Genomic DNA, 20,052 nt, shown 5'->3' with positions numbered 1-20,052 from the left:
GACCCCAAGAGTCAAGTGCCCATGTTTTTTTTCTAATTGCAGGTTTTTCAAGGTTGTGGCCAGCCAAAACCCTCAGGAATGAGTAGGTCTACCCGTGGCGTTCCGGATGTGTTCAACGCCCGCTTCAGGCCGTACAATCCAGACGAGCGTCCCACCACGGCAGCTGGCACAAGCCTGGACAGACTGGTAAGGGCATCAAATAGCACCGTTTTCTGGCTAAGCGTAAACACTATTTGTCTTGACTTGACTTGACACTGTTGATTAAAGCTGGTGATTTGCTATCGTCAGCCCCCCCCCGCCGCGGACGGGAAATTCATTCTCTGTGCTCGTCCCGCATTGAGGCGCATCTATCGATTTGTGTTTGTTAATGAATCAACATCGCAGACAGACGAGCGAGTGAGGTGGCCCCCCCCCCGACATGTGCCCTTCATCCTGCCTGTCTGCGTACTTGGCAAACAGACCGGGCTTTTCTGAGGTCGACCACGGCCATTGTTTGCTGAAAAGCAAGCCTTTATTTTATATCAGATTTGGCTTCATGTTTGTGGGATTGGATCGTGATACGTGTATTTCCATCTCAAATAACCTTCAGGGCTAAAATGCTGCATCGGAATAAAGGTTATGTGCTGACAGCCGAGTCGAGTCGAAGCGTCGTTCTCGTCATGGGATAAATACTTCTGCAGCCATGACGCATTTGTGCGTCTCTTGCCCTTTAAATTGATGGCATTAGTTACGGTATAAAAATCCAATTGATCCGATCACTCTTTCAGGAATCAATGGCTGAGTCCGAAACCGCATACTTACCTAATACTCATACTAACTCTTTGAGTATACTCTTGAGTCAACGCGAAAAAAAAAAACAAAAAAGTTGGCTGAACACTGAGCCAGTCAAGCAGAATATATTTTGAGTTGGTTCGTTTCTTGATTTCAAAGTAAAAGCAGTGTGAAAAATAACAAAAATAATAAAAATTTGTGAAAATAACCAGAAGTGCGTTGCCCATTTCGTCTAGCTTAAATTTTGCAGCATTCGTCCGAACGAAATTGTAAACCAGAGGTGGGAAAATATTTTGACTCGTGGGCCGCATCAAGTTAACAAAATTGTCCGGGGGGGCCAGAACATATATTTAACACTAGTCACACTCAAATTACCCAGGATGCAATGCGACGTGACGTCAACGCGAAAAAAAAAACAAAAAACGATGGCTGAACGCCGAGCCAGTCAAGCAGGATATACTTTCAGTTGGTTCGTTTCTTGATTTCAAAGTAAAAGCAGTGTGAAAAATAACAAAAATAATAAAAATTTGTGAAAATAACCAGAAGTGCGTTGCTCATTTCAGCTAGCTTAAATTTTGCAGCATTCATCCAAACGAAATTGTAAACCAGAGGTGGGCAAATATTTTGACTCAATTGTCTGGGGGGACCACAACATATATTTAACAAACACACGCACTATTTTATGCTTAGAATTTTCCTTGAATTATTTGTCAAATTTTATCTGTAAAAGTGTTATATATTTTTTATATATATTTTTTTTACTAAATAAAACATCCGACTTGCAAGTCATGTTGCCAGTTTGTATGTTAAAAGTTTAAAATACTTAAAAAGCAACTGGAGGGCCGGATTCAAACGCTTGGTGGGCCGCATGTGGCCCCCGGGCCGTAGTTTGCCCACCCCTGTAAATAAATGGCACACTCGGGATCTAAACGGCCACTTTTTCGCCTGATTTATTAAAAAAAATCTCAATAAAGTGATTTTTTTTAAAAGAGTTTAAAACTAAAGTGAAATCAGCTTCAGTCTGTTTTTGATTCCGGCTCAGGTAGGAGCGCAATGCATTGTGGGTTATCATGTACTACTCTGTAGTGTAAACGCTTTGCATACTGTCTGATGGATTGGGTGGATAGTATGCGCATGGAAGTATGTAGGAGTTAGTATGCGGTTTCGAACACAGCCATAGTTCGGAATTATTATTTTGAATTATGATATCATAACTGAGTATTTGTTTAAAAACTCTTTAATGCGGTGAACACACCCCATACTATGGTGTGTGTTATTGGGGTGAGGTGAGCAAAGGTGATGCTAAAGCAGTGCCCCCCCCCCATCCCCCCCACCCCCCGCCGATTTGACATACTTTACAAACTGATAATATTTATTAATTTATCTGTACTGTACTGAACAATAAAATACAACAAAATGTACATCATATAAGCGTATTCAAGAGTCTAATTGCATTTTGAGTACATGTTGGCATGGCTGCACGAACATGAAACCTCTCGACCCCCCGGGGGGGACCCGCGCATGAAAGTCCATGAATTTGAATGCCTTTAAGTTATTATTATTATTATTTTCCAAGCATGAACTGACTTAATGTGGTCCAACACCCAATATAAATCCGATACAAAATTGAATATGAAGAAGTAATTGACTTAAAAAAAACACGTATACGAATAAAAATATTCTCTTTACACGAGTACCAGCACCTTGGTTTGCATGTATACTAAATACTCGTATTTTCTTAATGGTGTATATTTGGGTCGATACGGGACTTTATGTCAGTTTAAATTAAGGTAATTTACACCATGCATGAATGATTTTAACATTTGTGTTTTTGTGCACCTTCAAAAAAAAAAAAAAATCAATGTGTTTGGTCTAATACTAATTATGTTTCTGCATATCCTTCACCCAATTTTTTGATGTTTTTCTCTTGGCGCCTGCCTTTTTTTCCGACTTTGCACAAACTAATTTGTCCACCTACACTGAATTAATGAAGACTTTTTCCCCCCCCTTCCTGTGTCTATGCTGCAAACCAGAGGATTATTTGGAACACGATGCAACACAGCGTAAGCCTCCACATATTTCTACTCTTCTAAATAGGGATGAGCATTTGAGCGTATTTGCTGGATGGGGAAATGAATGCTAAATTAAGCAATTCATTGTCTTTTTTTTTTTTTTAAATAGGATTTTAATTTGGAAAGGATCTCTAAATGATCTGAACTCCGGTTTCAAGCTTTGCATGGGGAATAATTACGGCCAACTTCCTGCGGCTGACGTCATGTTGTCACAAGTTGAGACGGAATTAACGACACCTCCGCTAGTTGCAGCTCATTATTGCGACACATTTTGCCTCAATTGCTTGAAAAGTGACTGATTGATTATGACCAGTCTTGTTTGGCCTGGAATGCTTTACTATAGGAATCATTTTGTGTTGGAATGTGTCAGTTTAATCTCAAAGGATGCCACTTAATCTGGTAATGGTAATGGTAATGGTAATGGTTTGATTTCATTTGAACATGCATCAGATTACAATTGAATGCATCACATAATCAGTTCACAGTTCCACATGTCCAAAAGGAGTAGGAAGAAGCAAAGCTTATTAGATCCTACCCCTCCATCTGGTACTTTTACAATCAGTAACTGTTACATTTGTTCACTTCCTGCTTTCATAATATGGTTTAAGGTTTTTTTTAATTTTTTTTTAATTTTTTAATTTTTTTTGTCCTGTACCAAAGTACGAGGTGATTTGAGCACTGTTACATTTGTTCACTTCCTGCTTTCCTAATATAGTTTAAGTTTTTTTTATTTAAAAAAAAATAAAAATTAAAAAAATAATTAAAAAATTGTAATTTTTAAAAATGTTAACATTTTTAATTTTTTTTTTTTTTTTTTTTGTCCCATACCAAAGTAGGAGGTGATATGAGCATCCAATGCCATAATGGGTACCATAGTAGGTGTCAATATAGTGATATATATAGCACATCATGACTGGTTCAAGACTCTTCATCCTTGTATTTAGCAAACATCAACTGCTTGTATTGTTTCTTGAATTGGCTCATCGTTGTGCATTGTTTGATTTCCTTACTCAATCCATTCCATAGTTTGATTCCACATACTGAAATGCTATGGCTAGCATAACGTAGTCCTAGCATAGAAGTGTTTCAAATGTACTTCTTCCCTGAGATCATATTTCTCCTCTTGTAGAGAAGTATTGGATGACATTTTTAGCTAATTGGTTATTTTTAGCCTTATGCATTATTTTAGTTGTTTGAAGATGAACTATATCAGCAAGTTGAAGTATTTGTGATTTTAGAAATAAGGAGTTAGTATGTTCTCTGTAGGCGGCATTATGAATTATCCTTACTGGCCTTTTTTTGCAGTACATTTAGCGAGTGAAGATTGCTTTTATAGTTCATTCATTCATTCATTCATTCGCTTTTCTTCACGAGGGTCGCGGGGGGTGCTGGGGCCTATCCCAGCTGTCTTCGGGCGAGAGGCGGGGTAGGCGGCATTATGAATTATCCTTACTAGCCTTTTTTGCAGCACATTTACCGAATGAAGATTGTATTTGTAGTTGTTATCCCAGCTGTCTTGGGGCGAGAGGCGGGGTACACCCCGGACTGGTTGCCAGCCAATCACAGGGCACATATAGACAAACAACCATTCACACTCACATTCATACCTATGGACAATTTGGAGTCGCTAATTAACCTAGCTTGTTTTTGGAATGTGGGAGGAAACCGGAGTACCCGGAGAAAACCCACGCATGCACGGGGAGAACATGCAAACTCCACACAGAGATGGCCGAGGGTGGAATTGAACCCTAGTAACTAATCGTATATCACATAGAGCACAGATTCTGATTTTGGATCTTTATTTAATCCAAAGTCAGCAACACATCAAGGACGGCTGACCATATGCCCGCCTGACCTCTTGTACCGAGGACGTCTCGTCAATTAACCCGTCTATTCTGGAATTACCCCTGTCCAACATTAGTAATAGCACGGAGTCCTTACAGAAGCCAACAAATCAGGAGGTGACCCGCCCTGACAGAACCGTGCGGCCAGCATCTGCTCTAATGGTGCGGCCAATCGAGGCAGGCGGGACGCTGCTCATGAATAATCAGTCTGCATTCAGAGAGGAGATTGCAGAACTTGTGATACATACACATAAGTGCATGCTGAAAATAGCATCGGAATACCGGCGTTTCTTTTGTAAAAAAGTGTGCAGAAGTTCGTCAAACTTGACCTTCATCATTTTTGAGTCATACCGTGAAAAAATATAGAAGTCTTGTTAATGATGCAAGTACGTTTTTCTTTTTTTTTTTTTTTTCTACATTGATGGAGGTGTTTGAGGTCATATTTGAAATACCGTGCACATCTGCTGTGAACTCACTCCTGCAGCTTGCATCCAGCTGCTAAATATTAAAGTAAACTTAATAAATAAATATAGTAACTAAATATAGTCACTTTAGCTTACCTGCTTCGTACCAACTACCCAATTCCGTCAGGCTACTCTTTCCATCCAAGCCACGTTTACATGGACCCAAATATTCCATTTCGGGTTATTTGCTCAAACGGAAAGAATGTAACCTTTGTGTTCCCGGGTGCATTCTTTTAGCGCAGGGGTCTCAAATTCGCGGCCCAAATACGGCCCGCGAGATGCTACTTTGAGGCCCCCCACCTTGATACCAAAGTTTAATGTTGAAATGACAGCTTAAAGCCGTGTGCACACCGGACACAATTAACATGATTGAGTTTGAGACCCCTGTTTTAGGGAATGCTGAGATATGACGTAACACGCAGCTCCAGACGTTCTTCGATTTTAAAAAAAATGGAGGCCGCCAATCGGCACTGGACTGCTAAGGAAAGTTTGTTTGGGATTCAAAGTAAATTTCAAGACTGGACGAAGGAAAAACTGGCAATACGGAGTTATTCCAACAAGTGGAAGAAAAACTCCAGGAAGTCGGTATCACGTCATGTTGATGTTTACGTTTTACTGGGCATGCCTTATTGACTATTCTGGTTGATTATAGCGTCGCATGGAGACACGCGATTGGAATATTCCTTTCCATGTATACCATTGCTTTCGGAAAGGTCATTCGGAAAGATTCCATTCGGAAAGAGAAAAACTCCTCATGCTGGATCGTTGTCATTGTGTAGCCTACACAAGCGGTCAACAAACGGTTTCACAGATCCTTTTTCTCCGTCAACTTTTATTGCTCGTGTGCCTTCCCGTGCTTAATTAAAATACTTTTTTTTTCCTGTACATTGAGTCTCTCTCTGCATACTGGGGGGGGTCCAGCACTTGACAACTCATCACCACCATCGTAACAGGCTGGCAATACAGGCAGATGCTAAGGGCGCTGCCTGACTGGCCTCCAGGAAGCGCCCAAAAAATTAACCTTTAGTATAATTGGAATAAAACTAGAGCCCAGCAATCCCTTGTTTATCGCAGTTCATTAGTTTCGGATCTGGCTGTGATGAGTCCATTTCTGCTAAGTAGGATTCCTTATTTAGAAATGAAATATGTTCATGGTTAGACCTTAGAAAACTTATTTAAAACCTTCTAAATATGTTTTATTTTCTATTAATAGAGCCCTTTAAATATGAAATAACATATCAATAGTCACATACTCTATGGTTACATACCCAATATACTATACAAAATATAAGTAAATAAGCTATATAAGACATAAATGCGTGACTATGAATGCGTTCACCTTTGGGACCTGAAAGAGAAGCGGACAGGAAGTGACATCAGGGGTTCAGAGTTGAGTTTCAGCTCAGTGTGTTTTTATTAGAAAATTTTATTCGGGTTTATTCTGCCGGTTGTGAGATAATTCAAACATGCCTGTTGTTCCAGTGATCAAATCTGGTGCTTGTGTGTCTCACCGAACATTATAATATAGTTAATATAGTTACATTTTTTTTAATTTATTTTTATTTTTTACATTTTTTTTTATTTTATTTTTGTCACATACTGAAGTACAACGTGATATGACCATACAATGACATCATCGGTACCACTTTGTACTTCATACATGACAAAAAATAACTTAAAAATAACTAGGAAAGCAGGAAGTGAACAAATATAAGTTGCTGTGTGATGAGTTTAATGTAAGATGACACCGTGAGTCTGACTGTAACATTGAGCAAATAAAAAATAAAATAAATAAAAATATATATATACATAAATAAAATAATAAAATATATATATATACATAAATAAAAATAAAAAATAATAAATAAAATAAAACAAATAAAATAATAATAAAATAATATATACATAAATAAAATAATAAAATATATATACATAAATAAAATAATAATATATATATAAATAAAAATAAAAAAATAATAAATAAAATAAAATAAATAAAATAATAATAAAATAATATATACATAAATAAAATAATATAATAAAAAAATACAATACAAATGTAAATTATATTAGGAAAGCAGGAAGTGAACAAATGTAACAGTTACTGATTGTAAAAGTACCAGAAGGAGGGCTAGGATTTAATAAGCTTTGCTTCTTCCTACTCCTTTTGGACATGTGGAACTGTGAATTGATTATGTGATGCATTCAATTGTAATATGAAGTCCTTTAAAAACAACCAAAGCAAAATGCAACACTTTGCTCCTTATCTACAATACGCCTCTGCGCCTGACAGTCTGTGGTGGCTTTATCACTACTTTGGACTTTCATGATCTCCATTTCTCTCTGAATCTTCGGAAGGGGGGTGTGCTCTGACAGAATGTCAGGCAATTAAAGCGTCATGGCTCATTGAGCTGGAGGTGGACCCACTCCTCCCACCCCCCTCTTGCGCCTGCCATCTTTTTTTCCGTATTCCTTCACTAACAAACGTATGGCTGTAAATCCACACAAGAAGTTCTTATCAAAGGGCAAGTTAAACTCTTGTCAACTTTTCACAAGCGGGAACGGTGTCGCTGTCTTGGGTAATTATTGTGCTCCGATACGTTAAAAAAAAAACAAAGATGTGCTTTACGCATGGAATCCATTTATACCTCAGGTAAATTCGGCTACACTAATGATTGCACAAAGCAGCCGCTCAGCTATGTGACACGTAATTCTATTTGTAACATAGACAAAGCAGCGCAAAACAATAACGGCATGTCATATTGTCTTCAAAAGCTGCAACCGGCACTGCGGTTCAACTTCTTATTTCCTTTTTATGTCGTGCATGAAAAGAGAATGTCCCGGTAAAAAAAAACCTCCCAACCACGGCAGTCGCAGACAGCTTGTCTCGCATTTTCATACTGAATAAAAAATATCTTTTAAAAACAAAATCCAAAATATTGCAACACAGCCAATCATACCATGCTGGGGACCCCACTTCACAGTAAAAAATGCGGCATGATTGGCTAACGTGAGCGCTTTGATCCTTGCTCAAGTTTAGCACACTTCTTCATTGGCACGAATGGAAGAAGTAGGCTTTGGTGGACCATTATGGAGAATTCCTTTGATACTGGAGTGACTCCAACTGGAAATTCATGTCCACTTTGCTTCGCTTATCACAGGCTGCGTAGTTGTTATGTATTATAAAAGTTTCGAGATCAATACTAGGTCCAGAAACTCTTAAAAAGACTTTAAGAGTTCTCAAGAACATCTGGCCACCCGCATTTGTACACTTGTAAACAGTTCAAGAACTACAAAACTATGGTAGCACATCTTCTTCTTTCTCTTTCGGCTTTTCAAATCGATCTTTTCGATCTGTCTCCTCGCACCAACTGCCCTCATCTCCTCCTTCTCTACATCTACCACCTGGCAACTCTACCTGGCAGCATCCTTCTACCAATATATTCACTAGCTATCTTCTAGACATGTCCCGACCATCTCAGTGTGGCTTCTCTGACTTTATCTCCAAGGCCTCTAAACATGTAATGTTCCTCTGATGTACTTCTTCCTGATCCTATCTATCCTGGTCACTCCCAATGAGAACCTCAGTATCCTCATCTCTGCTATGGTGGCAAATAATTTATTTACATCCGTTTGGGTCATGTTCAAATATGAATAATTCTAATGAATTAATAAATCTCATTGACATACTGTATCTTGATATCACCAAACTTTTACATCTTACAGAAAGCCAAATAAACAATTAAATCATCTTTCGGCTTGATGTTGACTCCGGTTGCACAATGACAATAACACACTTTTTTTTTATGTGTGATGTGTGTCTGTGTGGTTTTGCGTCCACTTTTCACACAAATACAGCTTATTATTATTTATTGTCAAATTGACATGAGTTATCAATATATAACAGCCTCTAATAACCTCGATTGTAACATATTGTGATACATACGTATATGTGATATATGTGATACTGCCTCATCAAGTTCTGATATCTCAATTTGGTTTCTATTTCAAAATTGGTTAAAGGTACACATCGAATACAGGAAGTGTACAAATTTGGAACTGTGAATTGTAAAATGCGACGTATTCCAGTGTAACCAGTATGCATGTTCAAAATACCATTGTTAAATTATGTTATACAAGATACTTAATTTTATGCTAATTCTGGCGTTGAAAAAATTAAGAAACATGTATCCGATTCAATGTGTCGTAAAAAATTTTTTTCGAGACTCTATCAAAGTGATTGTTTTAAAATGTTCCATAAAACAGTAACTTAAGTGCCGACGGTAGCATATCGCAGCTTATGCTAATTTTGGCATTGAAATATTTAAGAAACATGTATCCGATTCAATGTGTCGTAAAAAGAAAATTTGAGACTCTATCATTTTAAAAAGCTCCATAAAACAGTTAACTGCCGGCGGTAGCGTATCGCAGCTTATGCTAATTTTGGCATTGAAATAATTACGAAAATTAAGATTCAATGTGTCGTAAAAAAAAAAAAAATCGAGACTCTATCATAGTGATTGTTTTAAAAAGTTCCATAAAACAGTAACTTAACCGCCGGCGGTAGCATATCCCAGCTTATGCTAATTTTGGCATTGAAATAATTACGAAAATTAAGATTCAATGTGTCGTAAAAAAAAAAAAAATCGAGACTCTATCAAAGTGATTGTTTTAAAAAGTTCCATAAAACAGTAACTTAACTGCCGGCGGTAGCGTATCGTAGCTTATGCTAATTTTGGCATTGAAATAATTACGAAAATTAAGATTCAATGTGTCGTAAAAAAAAAAAATCGAGACTCTATCAAAGTGATTGTTTTAAAAAGTTCCATAAAACAGTAACTTAAGTGCCGACGATAGCATATCGTAGCTTATGCTAATTTTGGCATTGAAATAATTACGAAAATTAAGATTCAATGTGTCGTAAAAAAAAAAAAAAATCAAGACTCTATCATAGTGATTGTTTTAAAAAGTTCCATAAAACAGTAACTTAAGTGCCGACGATAGCATATCGTAGCTTATGCTAATTTTGGCATTGAAATAATTACGAAAATTAAGATTCAATGTGTCGTAAAAAAAAAAAAATCGAGACCCTATCAAAGTTTTTTTTTTTAAAAGTTCCATAAAACAGTAACTTAACCGCCGACGGTAGCATATGGCAGCGCAATGAAGAGATGTTCAAATATCACGTACAGAGCTTGATTATTGTGACCTCACGCCATTTGTAAAAGCTATCATTGCAGAAAAAAATGATAGCCCCTTTTTTTTTTTTTCACAGAAGAGATATAATTTACTGCTGACTCTTTCCTTGCCATCTTTTGCCATGTTAAACATTTTCATTCGGCTGAAAGAGGCACACATTGTCAGTAAACAATCAACATTGGGTATCCAACATGTATTTAGGCGCACACACAGAGGTTTGTCCAAAATCGCCTACCGCAAAAAAAAAAAAAAAAAAAAAAAAAACAATTCACAGACTCAATTTAAAGACATGTAAGTTGGTTTCGAAAGCGATTTTCTCGACGGGTTTGCTGGATAAATGTGAGCGCATACGAGGATTAACAAGACAAGCACAACTTGGGCCTTCTGTGTGTTGTTTGTCAGTGTCTTCCCTATTTGTTCTGCCTAGTTTGACTTCAAGTAAATAGATAAATCTTTGTCTTGGATTGAAGTGGTTTTTTTTTTTTGCCTCCAGTCCCATTTAAACAGTTGCTCATCCCTGGTGCCTTCACCACCTACCACCACCTACCTTGACCAGCTGCTGAAAAAAAAACAAAAAAACATATCTTACCTTGGGTAAGATATGCCCCTTCGGCCTGACCCCTTGTCAAAATAAATATCCAATGTCCGCTTTTATTGTGTAACATGTTTTTTGTACAAATAAAGATTCAAACCGAGGGGTTTATAAATATCCATCCATGTATTTTATATGCCGTTTATCCTCGCTATTGTCGTGGTTATGCTGGAGCCTATCCCAGCTAACTATAAATCGATAATTCCGTAACTTTATAGCAAAAAAAAAATCAGTTTGACTATGAAATTAATAGCTGGATACTGGACAGTGTAGGTGAAGTTTCTTATTCAGGAATCAAGTTTAACTCAGGTATAAATTCATTATGGACTTAGTAACTAAGACTAACTCCTTATTTCGAAAATCACAAATACTTCAACTTGCTGATATAGTTCATCTTCAAAACAGCTAAAATAATGCATGAGGTGAAAAATAACCAATTAGCTAAAAATGTCATTTAATACTTTTTAATCACCTCATACTTCGGTACGTGACAAAAAAATTTTTTTTATTTTTTTTTATATAAAAATTAAAAAATATATATATTAGGAAAGCAGGAAGTGAACAAATGTAACAGTTACTGATTGTAAAAGTACCAGGGTAGGAGGGGTAGGATTTAATAAGCTTTGCTTCTTCCTACTCCTTTCGGACATGTGGAACTGTGAACCGATTATGTGATGCATTCAATTGTAATCTGATGCATGTTCAAACAATTAATTTCAAATGCTTTTACATTTTATTTGAATAAAGCGGAACCAACACTGCAGGTTGAATTAACAATGAATTAATTCACAAGTTGAATTAAATCAAGTCTGTGATTAATTCCAGCTTGCTCTAGCAGCTTGCTGAACGCAGATCGATGTTGATGGATCACAGGAATATAAATCGATATATTCGAAGTTGGCGCTACAAAGATATCGTACCGGTGTGTGCATTCTTACGTCATGTTGGGTTTGTATAGATGGAAAAACGGTAAATACAAATTTTCGGTTTCAGTTTTTTTTTTGCGTACTCGAGCTTTATCGATGAGAACTGTCTGGACAAGGTAGCCATTTCATAGACAGCCATTGTGAACACCTGAACGCCACAAAAAACAGAAGTCAGCTTTAATTCCCCTGAAGGGATTAATCAAGACAGCCTTAAATTAAAGTCAGAAGGGACCGGGGGCGGGGGGGTCGCGGGGGGGGGTGTCTTCTGGTTAAGACCTCTCACTGCGAGAAAGTGTCAGCTTGCTGAATCGTTATCTTCTACTCAGCAAGAATTGGACTTCAGTCTTCAAGTTTTTTGAACGTTTGCCTTCATTGTGAGGTTTGCAGTTCTATGCCTTGCTAGAAAACTTGTAAAGCACCGTGTGCCGTGTGATTGTGTGTTGAGCTTCGTGGTTTTTTTTTTTTTTCTACTCATCCCGGCGAGGTTAATGTGTGCGTTCATGTAGTTTAACAGTTAAATTGTTATGTCTCTCGCTCCCCTCCCTCCGTGCTCAGCAGGAAACACTGAATAAAACATCCGAATGCGGTTTGTGAAGTCAACTGTCAGGAATAAAAGCCCAACCACTCCTTTCCCAAACATCTTGACCCTGACATTAGAAGCTGCAGTCCAGAAATATAATGCAGCGTCAAAGCCACTGGGAAAATTCTTGTATTGGATCCAGTTTAATGGAAGCAGAAGAAGGTCTGTTCTGTCCGCGGCTTCGCTCTGCGAGTTGTTGCGCCTAACGGGCCATGTAATTATGTAGATTCCGGAGATTCAGAACATAACTCATGCCTCTTCCTTAGACCACATAAAGTAACTACACTGTAAGCGCACATGCGGCGGTGTCGTGGTATATTGCATTTTTTCCAATTTCCTCCGTGAAGAAATAAGATTTTATTTTAAACATGAACTGCTTTGGTGGAAATTAATATGATTGTTTAAATGAGAAAGCATCATCACTTCCTGTTGGTCTGACCCCTCGTCAAAATAAATGTTCAATGTCCGCTTTTATTGTGTAACATGTTTTGTACAAATAGAGATTCAAACCGAGGGGTTTATAAATATCCATTCATCTACTTTCTATGCCGTTTATCCTCGCTATTGTCGTGGGTATGCTGGAGCCTATCCCAGCTAACTATAAATCGGTAATTCCGTAACTTTATCGGCAAAAAAATCAGTTAAAACGTGACTTGAGCATTAATTTGATACCTCATATCTGCATGTCGTCAGCTCAGCAATAAAAACGGATACCAAAATAACGCCAAGGGGAAGAAGTTAAATAATAAAAAGTAAGGGATCCAGGACTGAACCTTGAGGGACACCTCATCAAAATAAGGCTAAATACTTTAAGTATTTGTTCATCCAAGTATTAAAGACGTTAGAGCAAATTTTTATACAGAGAAATTGTGCCCGTTGCTTTATTATGGAGTCAAGACAAATCTGCGATCGACCCACGGACCTTGGCAAATACGACCGTACTACAAAATTAATTTGTTTTAAAATTTGTTTTAAAAGTAAAAAATTTTAATCATCAAAAATCCAGGGAAGAAAATCATACACAGTAATTCCAGGGCACCATCAGTTTTTTAATGAAATTTAATGACCACAGAAATGTACTATATACAGTATATTAAAGTCCTTATTTTTGTCCTTATGGTCCGATCCATGAGTTTGAAAGGCTCAAAGTTGGACTCAACTTTCAAAGCATTCGTATGATTTGATTTGGCCTGTGGCGATGACGTCACAGGAGACTGAATGTAGCATGTAGCATTTCAGATGTAGGGCTTCTAGAGTCACTCAGTCACTCTTTAAAGGAAAAAGTCTCACAAAGTGAGTAAGCTTTTATTTTGGAAATGAATGTGATTGTCCAAATGAGAAGGCATCATCACTTCCTGTTACAAACTAACCACATGGGGGGGTGGATTCAGCGGTGAAGCTGCTATACGTCTTATATGTTCACTACCGCTCAAAAGTTTGGGATCACTTGGAAATTTTTTTGTTTTCCAAAGAAAAACATTTTCATGTATTTCACAAATATTTTTTTTCCATTTCACAAACAATTAAAATTAATCAGAAGGATGTACATTTTTGCATAGAGGCCTACTATCAACAACTGTCAGTCCTCTGCATCAATCTCCTGGTATGGCGGCTAATCCAAGTTAATCATGTCTGTCCCTTCAGAGAGCAGAACAAACTGGGTCTAACAAGGACAGAAAAACGATGCACACAAATTACACTAATGTTTGATCGCTGATATTTATTTCAAATTGTTGAATAATAGTCTAGCTAATCCAAGTTAATAATTTTATAAAGCTAATAGATTATTAGAAAACCCATCTAAAAATCTAAACAAAAATTTCTTACCGTGCTGTTAACTACTCCCTTCAGAGAGCAGCACACACTGGGTCTAACAAGGACAGAAAAACGATGCACAACTGTGCATTCATTCATTCATTTTCTACCGCTTTTTCCTCACAATTGTCGCGGGGGTGCTGGAGCCAATCCCAGCTGTTTTTGGGCGAGTGGCGGGGTACACTCTGGACTGGTCCCCAGCCAATCACAGGGCAAACAACCATTCACACTCACCTAAATTAAGCGTTCCTAAGCATAAAAATTGCCGGCTGATCGCCACAACATTGCGAGCCAAAACCTACAGCAAGCTGAAACTCAAGTCTGAACCCCCGGAATTACTTCCTATCTGCGACTCCATCTGCTCCCGATAGGCATCACACACAAACACGAGTCTTATTTATATCTTAAATTATTATTCACTCTTACTTTGCGACTGTATAGGCGTGTAAGATGACTATAGGGGTGTTATCTCATGTCTAGAGGGCTCTAATCATGTTAAAGAGGTTTTATTTGTTCTACCTATGACAATATGCCATTTAGTTATAAGGTATTTTTGGTAGTTGTGTACTATCCAACATACAATAACGAGGTCTCAGATGAAACAGGAAAAAAAAAAACGAAGAAGATATATCGAGAGAGAAAGGGGAACAGTGAACTGAAATGACGGTTTTACGAAAAGCCATTGTGGCTCAACCAAGCCGACAGCCTCACTTCTTAGGACGCCATATTGTTCCGCACTTGATACTGTGCGCTGACATTTAATGGACCTGTGGGAATGTGAATTATATTAAAAGATGCATGAGGTGAGCTTTAGTAGCCACATGATCTCCGTAGCCAATTCATTCCAGAGTGAATCCATCTGGGTCTCTTCATAAAAATGTGTTAGAGTCCGTTTATTATAAGAAGGGAGAGCAACAGATTTTTGTTCTAATACGGGCAAATCGATCCTACATTCACATGACATATGGAGATGCTTATATAAGATGTATTTTTTTCTACCTGATCTAAAATCTAAAACACAGTAAAAGTAAAATAAAGTGAGAAAATGATTTGCAGCTGAATGTTCACTTTGCCCCTGCATTGAGTTTCTGTGTTTATTATTTAAAAAAAAAACTTTTTGAACATTTCATGTATTGAAAAGTCAAGAGTTTAAAGCACTTAAGCACTGAGCACTTAATTGGAATACCATGGTGTTCCGACAGCCATGGTAGCCATGGCAACCATTGGCCAATGAGCTGTTCTGCTGGACGAAATGCATTATTATTAAATTATATATTTCTACCTTTCGGGTGTTAAGTTGCTGTGTGATGATTTTAGCATTCTTTGTAAGATGACACAGTGAGTCAGCCTGTTATACGAGTTCTTTGGTGGCTACTTAATTGGCTAATGGCGGCCATGGCTGCTACCTTTGGTAGCCATGGCAACCATTGGCCAATGAGCTGCTCTGTTGGATGAAATGCATTATGGGGAAAAAGATAAAATATGTTTATTTTAAACCCATATTGTTACTTGCCTTGTATATTTCTCGGATATACCTTTCAAGTGTTGAGTTGCTGTGTGATGATTTTAGCATTCTTTGTAAGATGACACAGTGAGTCAGCCTGTTATATGAGTTCTTTGGTGGCTACTTAATTCGCTAATGGCGGCCATGGTGTCCCGACAGCCATGGCAGCCATGGCAACCATTGGCCAATGAGCTGCTCTGCTGGATGAAATGCATTATTATTATATTATATATTTCTACCTTTCGGGTGTTAAGTTGCTGTGTGATGATTTTACCATTCTTTGTAAGATGACACAGTGAGTCAGCTTGTTATATGAGTTCTTTGGTGGCTACTTAATTGGCTAATGGTGGCCATGGCTGCTACCTCTGGTAGCCATGGCATTGTTACTTGTCTTGTATATTTCTCTGGTATACCATTTGAGTGTTAAGTTCCTGTGTGATGATTTTAGCATTCTTTGTAAGATGACACAGTGGCTTCTTTGGTGGCTACTTAATTGGCTAATGGCGGCCATGGTGTCCCGACAGTCATGGCTGCTACCTCTGGTAGCAATGGCAGCCATTGGCCAATGAGCTGCTCTGCTGGACAAAATGCATTATGGGGAAAAAGGTAAAATAGGTTTATTTTAAACCCCTATTGTTACGTCTTGTATATTTCTCGGGTATACCTTTCGAGTGTTGAGTTGCTGTGTGATGATTTTAGCATTCTTTGTAAGATGACACAGTGAGTCAGCCTGTTATATGAGTTCTTTGGTGGCTACTTAATTGGCTAATGTCCCGACAGCCATGGCTACCTTTCGAGTGTTGAGTTGCTGTGTGATGATTTTAGCATTCTTTGTAAGATGCCACAGATAATCAGCCTGTTATATGAGTTCTTGGGTGAATTCCCTGCCAAAGAAACATCTACCATTTCCTTGCTAACCCGCTAACGGCACAGTATTTCAATGATTTGTTGTAGTTCTGAAGTATAGGAGATGTCACAAGATTAAAACCGGTTCATGAATTAGCTGTATGAGCTGCAGAAAAATATTAGTGGCTTATAACACCAGAAATGACAGTGATTAAATATTTATAAAGGTATTTAGGTCCGATGATGATGCTTATTCTTTCAAAGCAGAGGTCAGCAGCGGTGTTATTCCGGTCAAAATCAGAGCCTACATTGTCCTCTCCTTCACATGGACCATTCATTCTTGTCAATAGACTAATGAGACACATTGGCCCTTTAACACTCCCGGCTGCATGCTTCTCTGGGGAGCGTCGATGATGACTCTGTTCTCCACAGAGCATCGCTTCCCTTTAATCATCTTCTCTTGTTCAAACTACCGCTGTCGTCGCCTCGGGCAAATCACAAGCACGAACTCACTACTGTTTCATCAATTTTCTGTCATATTTTTTTTGCCTCGCTGTGGGATTGTCGTGTAATACATATGGCTTGCAGTGATGAACGGTAGTGGCCAACGGGGTTGTTATCACGGGACTGAGTGAGTAGTTGGAGGCGATACGTGTGTAAAACATGATACTGTGTATGACCTACATTGACAGTATGGGAAAACGCATAGCAATTAGTTATTCATGTGAGGAAAGATATGATCAATCTTACCATGATTACATTTGGGAGAACTTGGGGCTGCAAAGGATGTCCTATCCAACCACATTACCGTTCACAATTTTCTGTTTCTGTTTGTTATTGTAGGTGTGTTTTTATATGTGTTATTATGGTAGCTCATTTAGTGTCTCGCTCTTGGGGCTTTCCTTTACAAAGCACAAGCATTAGGTGACAAACGTTGTGTAGAACTTCCATGCATCCATTTTCTATACCGTTTATCCTCATTCGGGTCGCGGGGGTATGGACTCGGAACTCAGAACACAAAGACCACCTATATATTCTTCTACTTAGCACCCCTTTTTGGGGTTGGAAAAGGTCTCGGCTACTTAATTGGGTAATGGCGACCATGGTGTCCCGACAGCCATGGCTGCTACCTCTGGTAGCAATGGCAGGCATTGGCCAATGAGCTGCTCTGCTGGACGAAATGCATTATTATTATATATATATTTCTACCTTTTGACTGTTAAGTTGCTGTGTGATGATTTTAGCATTCTTTGTAAGATGACACAGTGATATCATCCTGTTATATGAGTTCTTTGGTGGCTACTTAATTGGCTAATGGCGGCCATGGTGTCCCGACAGCCATGGCTCCTACCTCTGGTAGCAATGGCAGCCATTGGCCAATGAGCTGCTCTGCTGGATGAAGTGCATTATGGGGAAAAAGATAAAATATGTTTATTTTAAATCCATATTGTTACATGTCTTGTATATTTCTCGGGTATACCTTTTTGAGTGTTAAGTTGCTGTGTGATGATTTTAGCATTCTTTGTAAGATGACACTGTGAATCATCCTGTTATGAGTTCTTTGGTGGCTACTTAATTGGCTAATGGGGGCCATGGTGTCCCGACAGCCATGGCTGCTACCTCTGGTAGCCATGGCAGCCATTGGCCAATGAGCTGCTCTGCTGGATGAAGTGCATTATGGGGAAAAAGATAAAATATGTTTATTTTGAATCCATATTGTTACATGTCTTGTATATTTCTCGGGTATACCTTTTCGAGTGTTAAGTTGCTGTGTGATGATTTTAGCATTCTTTGTAAGATGACACTGTGAATCATCCTGTTATGAGTTCTGTGGTGGCTACTTAATTGGCTAATGGCGGCCATGGTGTCCCGACAGCCATGGCTGCTACCTCTGGTAGCCATGGCAGCCATTGGCCAATGAGCTGCTCTGCTGGATGAAGTGCATTATGGGGAAAAAGATAAAATATGTTTATTTTAAATCCATATTGTTACATGTCTTGTATATTTCTCGGGTATACCTTTTTGAGTGTTAAGTTGCTGTGTGATGATTTTAGCATTCTTTGTAAGATGACACTGTGAATCATCCTGTTATGAGTTCTTTGGTGGCTACTTAATTGGCTAATGGCGGCCATGGTGTCCCGACAGCCATGGCTGCTACCTCTGGTAGCCATGGCAGCTATTGGCCAATGAGCTGCTCTGCTGGAAGAAATGCATTATGGGGAAAAAGGTAAAAAAAAAAATTAAACCTGTATTGTTATGTCTTGTATATTTCTCGGGTATACCTTTCGAGTGTTAAGTTGCTGTGTGATGATTTTAGCATTCTTTGTAAGATGCCACAGATAATTAGACTGTTATATGAGTTCTTGGGTGAATTTCCTGCCAAAGAAACATCTACCGTTTCCTTGCTAACCCGCTAACGGCACAGTATTTCAATGATTTGTTGTAGTTCTGAAGTATAGGAGATGTCACAAGATTAAAACATGGTCATGAATTAGCTGTATGAGCTGCAGAAAAATAATAGTGGCTTATACCACCAGAAATGACAGTGATAAAAATACTGCAAAGTTATTTATAAATATATATATACCTATATATTCTTCTACTTAGCACCCCTTTTTGAGGTTGGAAAAGGTCTCGGCCTACATGTACGGGATTTTTGTACTTTAGCATTTTGAACGATTGGCAAAAATCATTGCTAATCGGTGATGCCTTGCTGGGGAACCAAGAAGTCAACGGGTTAAAGTGAGTTAATCCTCCTTCCAGTGCTTCCATGCAGAGTGATAATCCCAACCCAATTCCAGACGGAGCGTAGACAAACGTCAGTCGCGTCTATTTTTGGAACCAACTTTCTGTCTTTCTTTTATGTTTTTTCAACACAGAGATTTTCCATCACATTAAATTAAGGACACAGTGACTCATTTTCTCCCAACAACACGTTACGAGAGTTGAAAATAAAGTTATGTCTCAAGGGTGTGACAAGATTTACCTTTTAAAATTAGTGTCGAATCCGAAGAGATTTTGACAGCCGATCCAAGTCGGCGTTTCTTTGAGGTAGCACTTTTTAATCAAATTGTGCTTGTAGAACAATGTGACAAGCGATAAATATGCATTACTGGTAGAATCTCCATCAGCCACTTTTGTGTTTTAAACGTGCTCCTCGAATGCAAAAAAAAAAAAATCTCTACAAGAATACCACTTTGTCAAGAAGTGTCCACTCCCGGGAGGCGGCTTGATAAGGATCTCTCAGGGCTGTCACTGTCACTGCTGTCAGCGGGAGCTATTAGGAAGATGTACGCGATGCACAGGCGGAAGCTTTGTTAACTTGGCGGTGTTAAATCATCTTGTAGTTTCTCACTGTGGCAGATTAATAATCGCTTGTAATCACGGGAAACAAGGGGGGAGGTTCACGCTAGGTGTGTGTGTGTGCGGGAAAAGACAG

The 20,052-nt window shown here is 38.5% G+C and overlaps 1 protein-coding gene across 2 annotated transcripts in view; it reads left to right on the top strand.

The window, feature by feature from the left end:
* gpc6b (glypican 6b) overlaps positions 1 to 20,052 on the top strand; it is a 91,398-nt gene that overhangs the window by 54,693 nt on the left and 16,653 nt on the right. Inside the window, exons 6-7 of one of the 2 annotated variants that reach the window (XM_058082976.2) lie at positions 43 to 186; positions 2,805 to 2,834. In XM_058082976.2, coding sequence (XP_057938959.2) covers positions 43 to 186; positions 2,805 to 2,834 — 174 coding nt within the window. The remainder of the gene's footprint in view (positions 1 to 42; positions 187 to 2,804; positions 2,835 to 20,052) is intronic. The other variant, XM_058082978.2, reaches the window with a different exon arrangement.

This window comes from Doryrhamphus excisus, linkage group LG12 (genome assembly GCF_037039965.1).
Source record: "Doryrhamphus excisus strain RoL-2023G ecotype Guam linkage group LG12, RoL_Dexc_Guam_v1.1, whole genome shotgun sequence".
In the NCBI taxonomy this organism is placed as follows: Eukaryota; Metazoa; Chordata; class Actinopteri; order Syngnathiformes; family Syngnathidae; genus Doryrhamphus; species Doryrhamphus excisus.
This window is presented reverse-complemented; position numbering and strand designations above follow the sequence as displayed.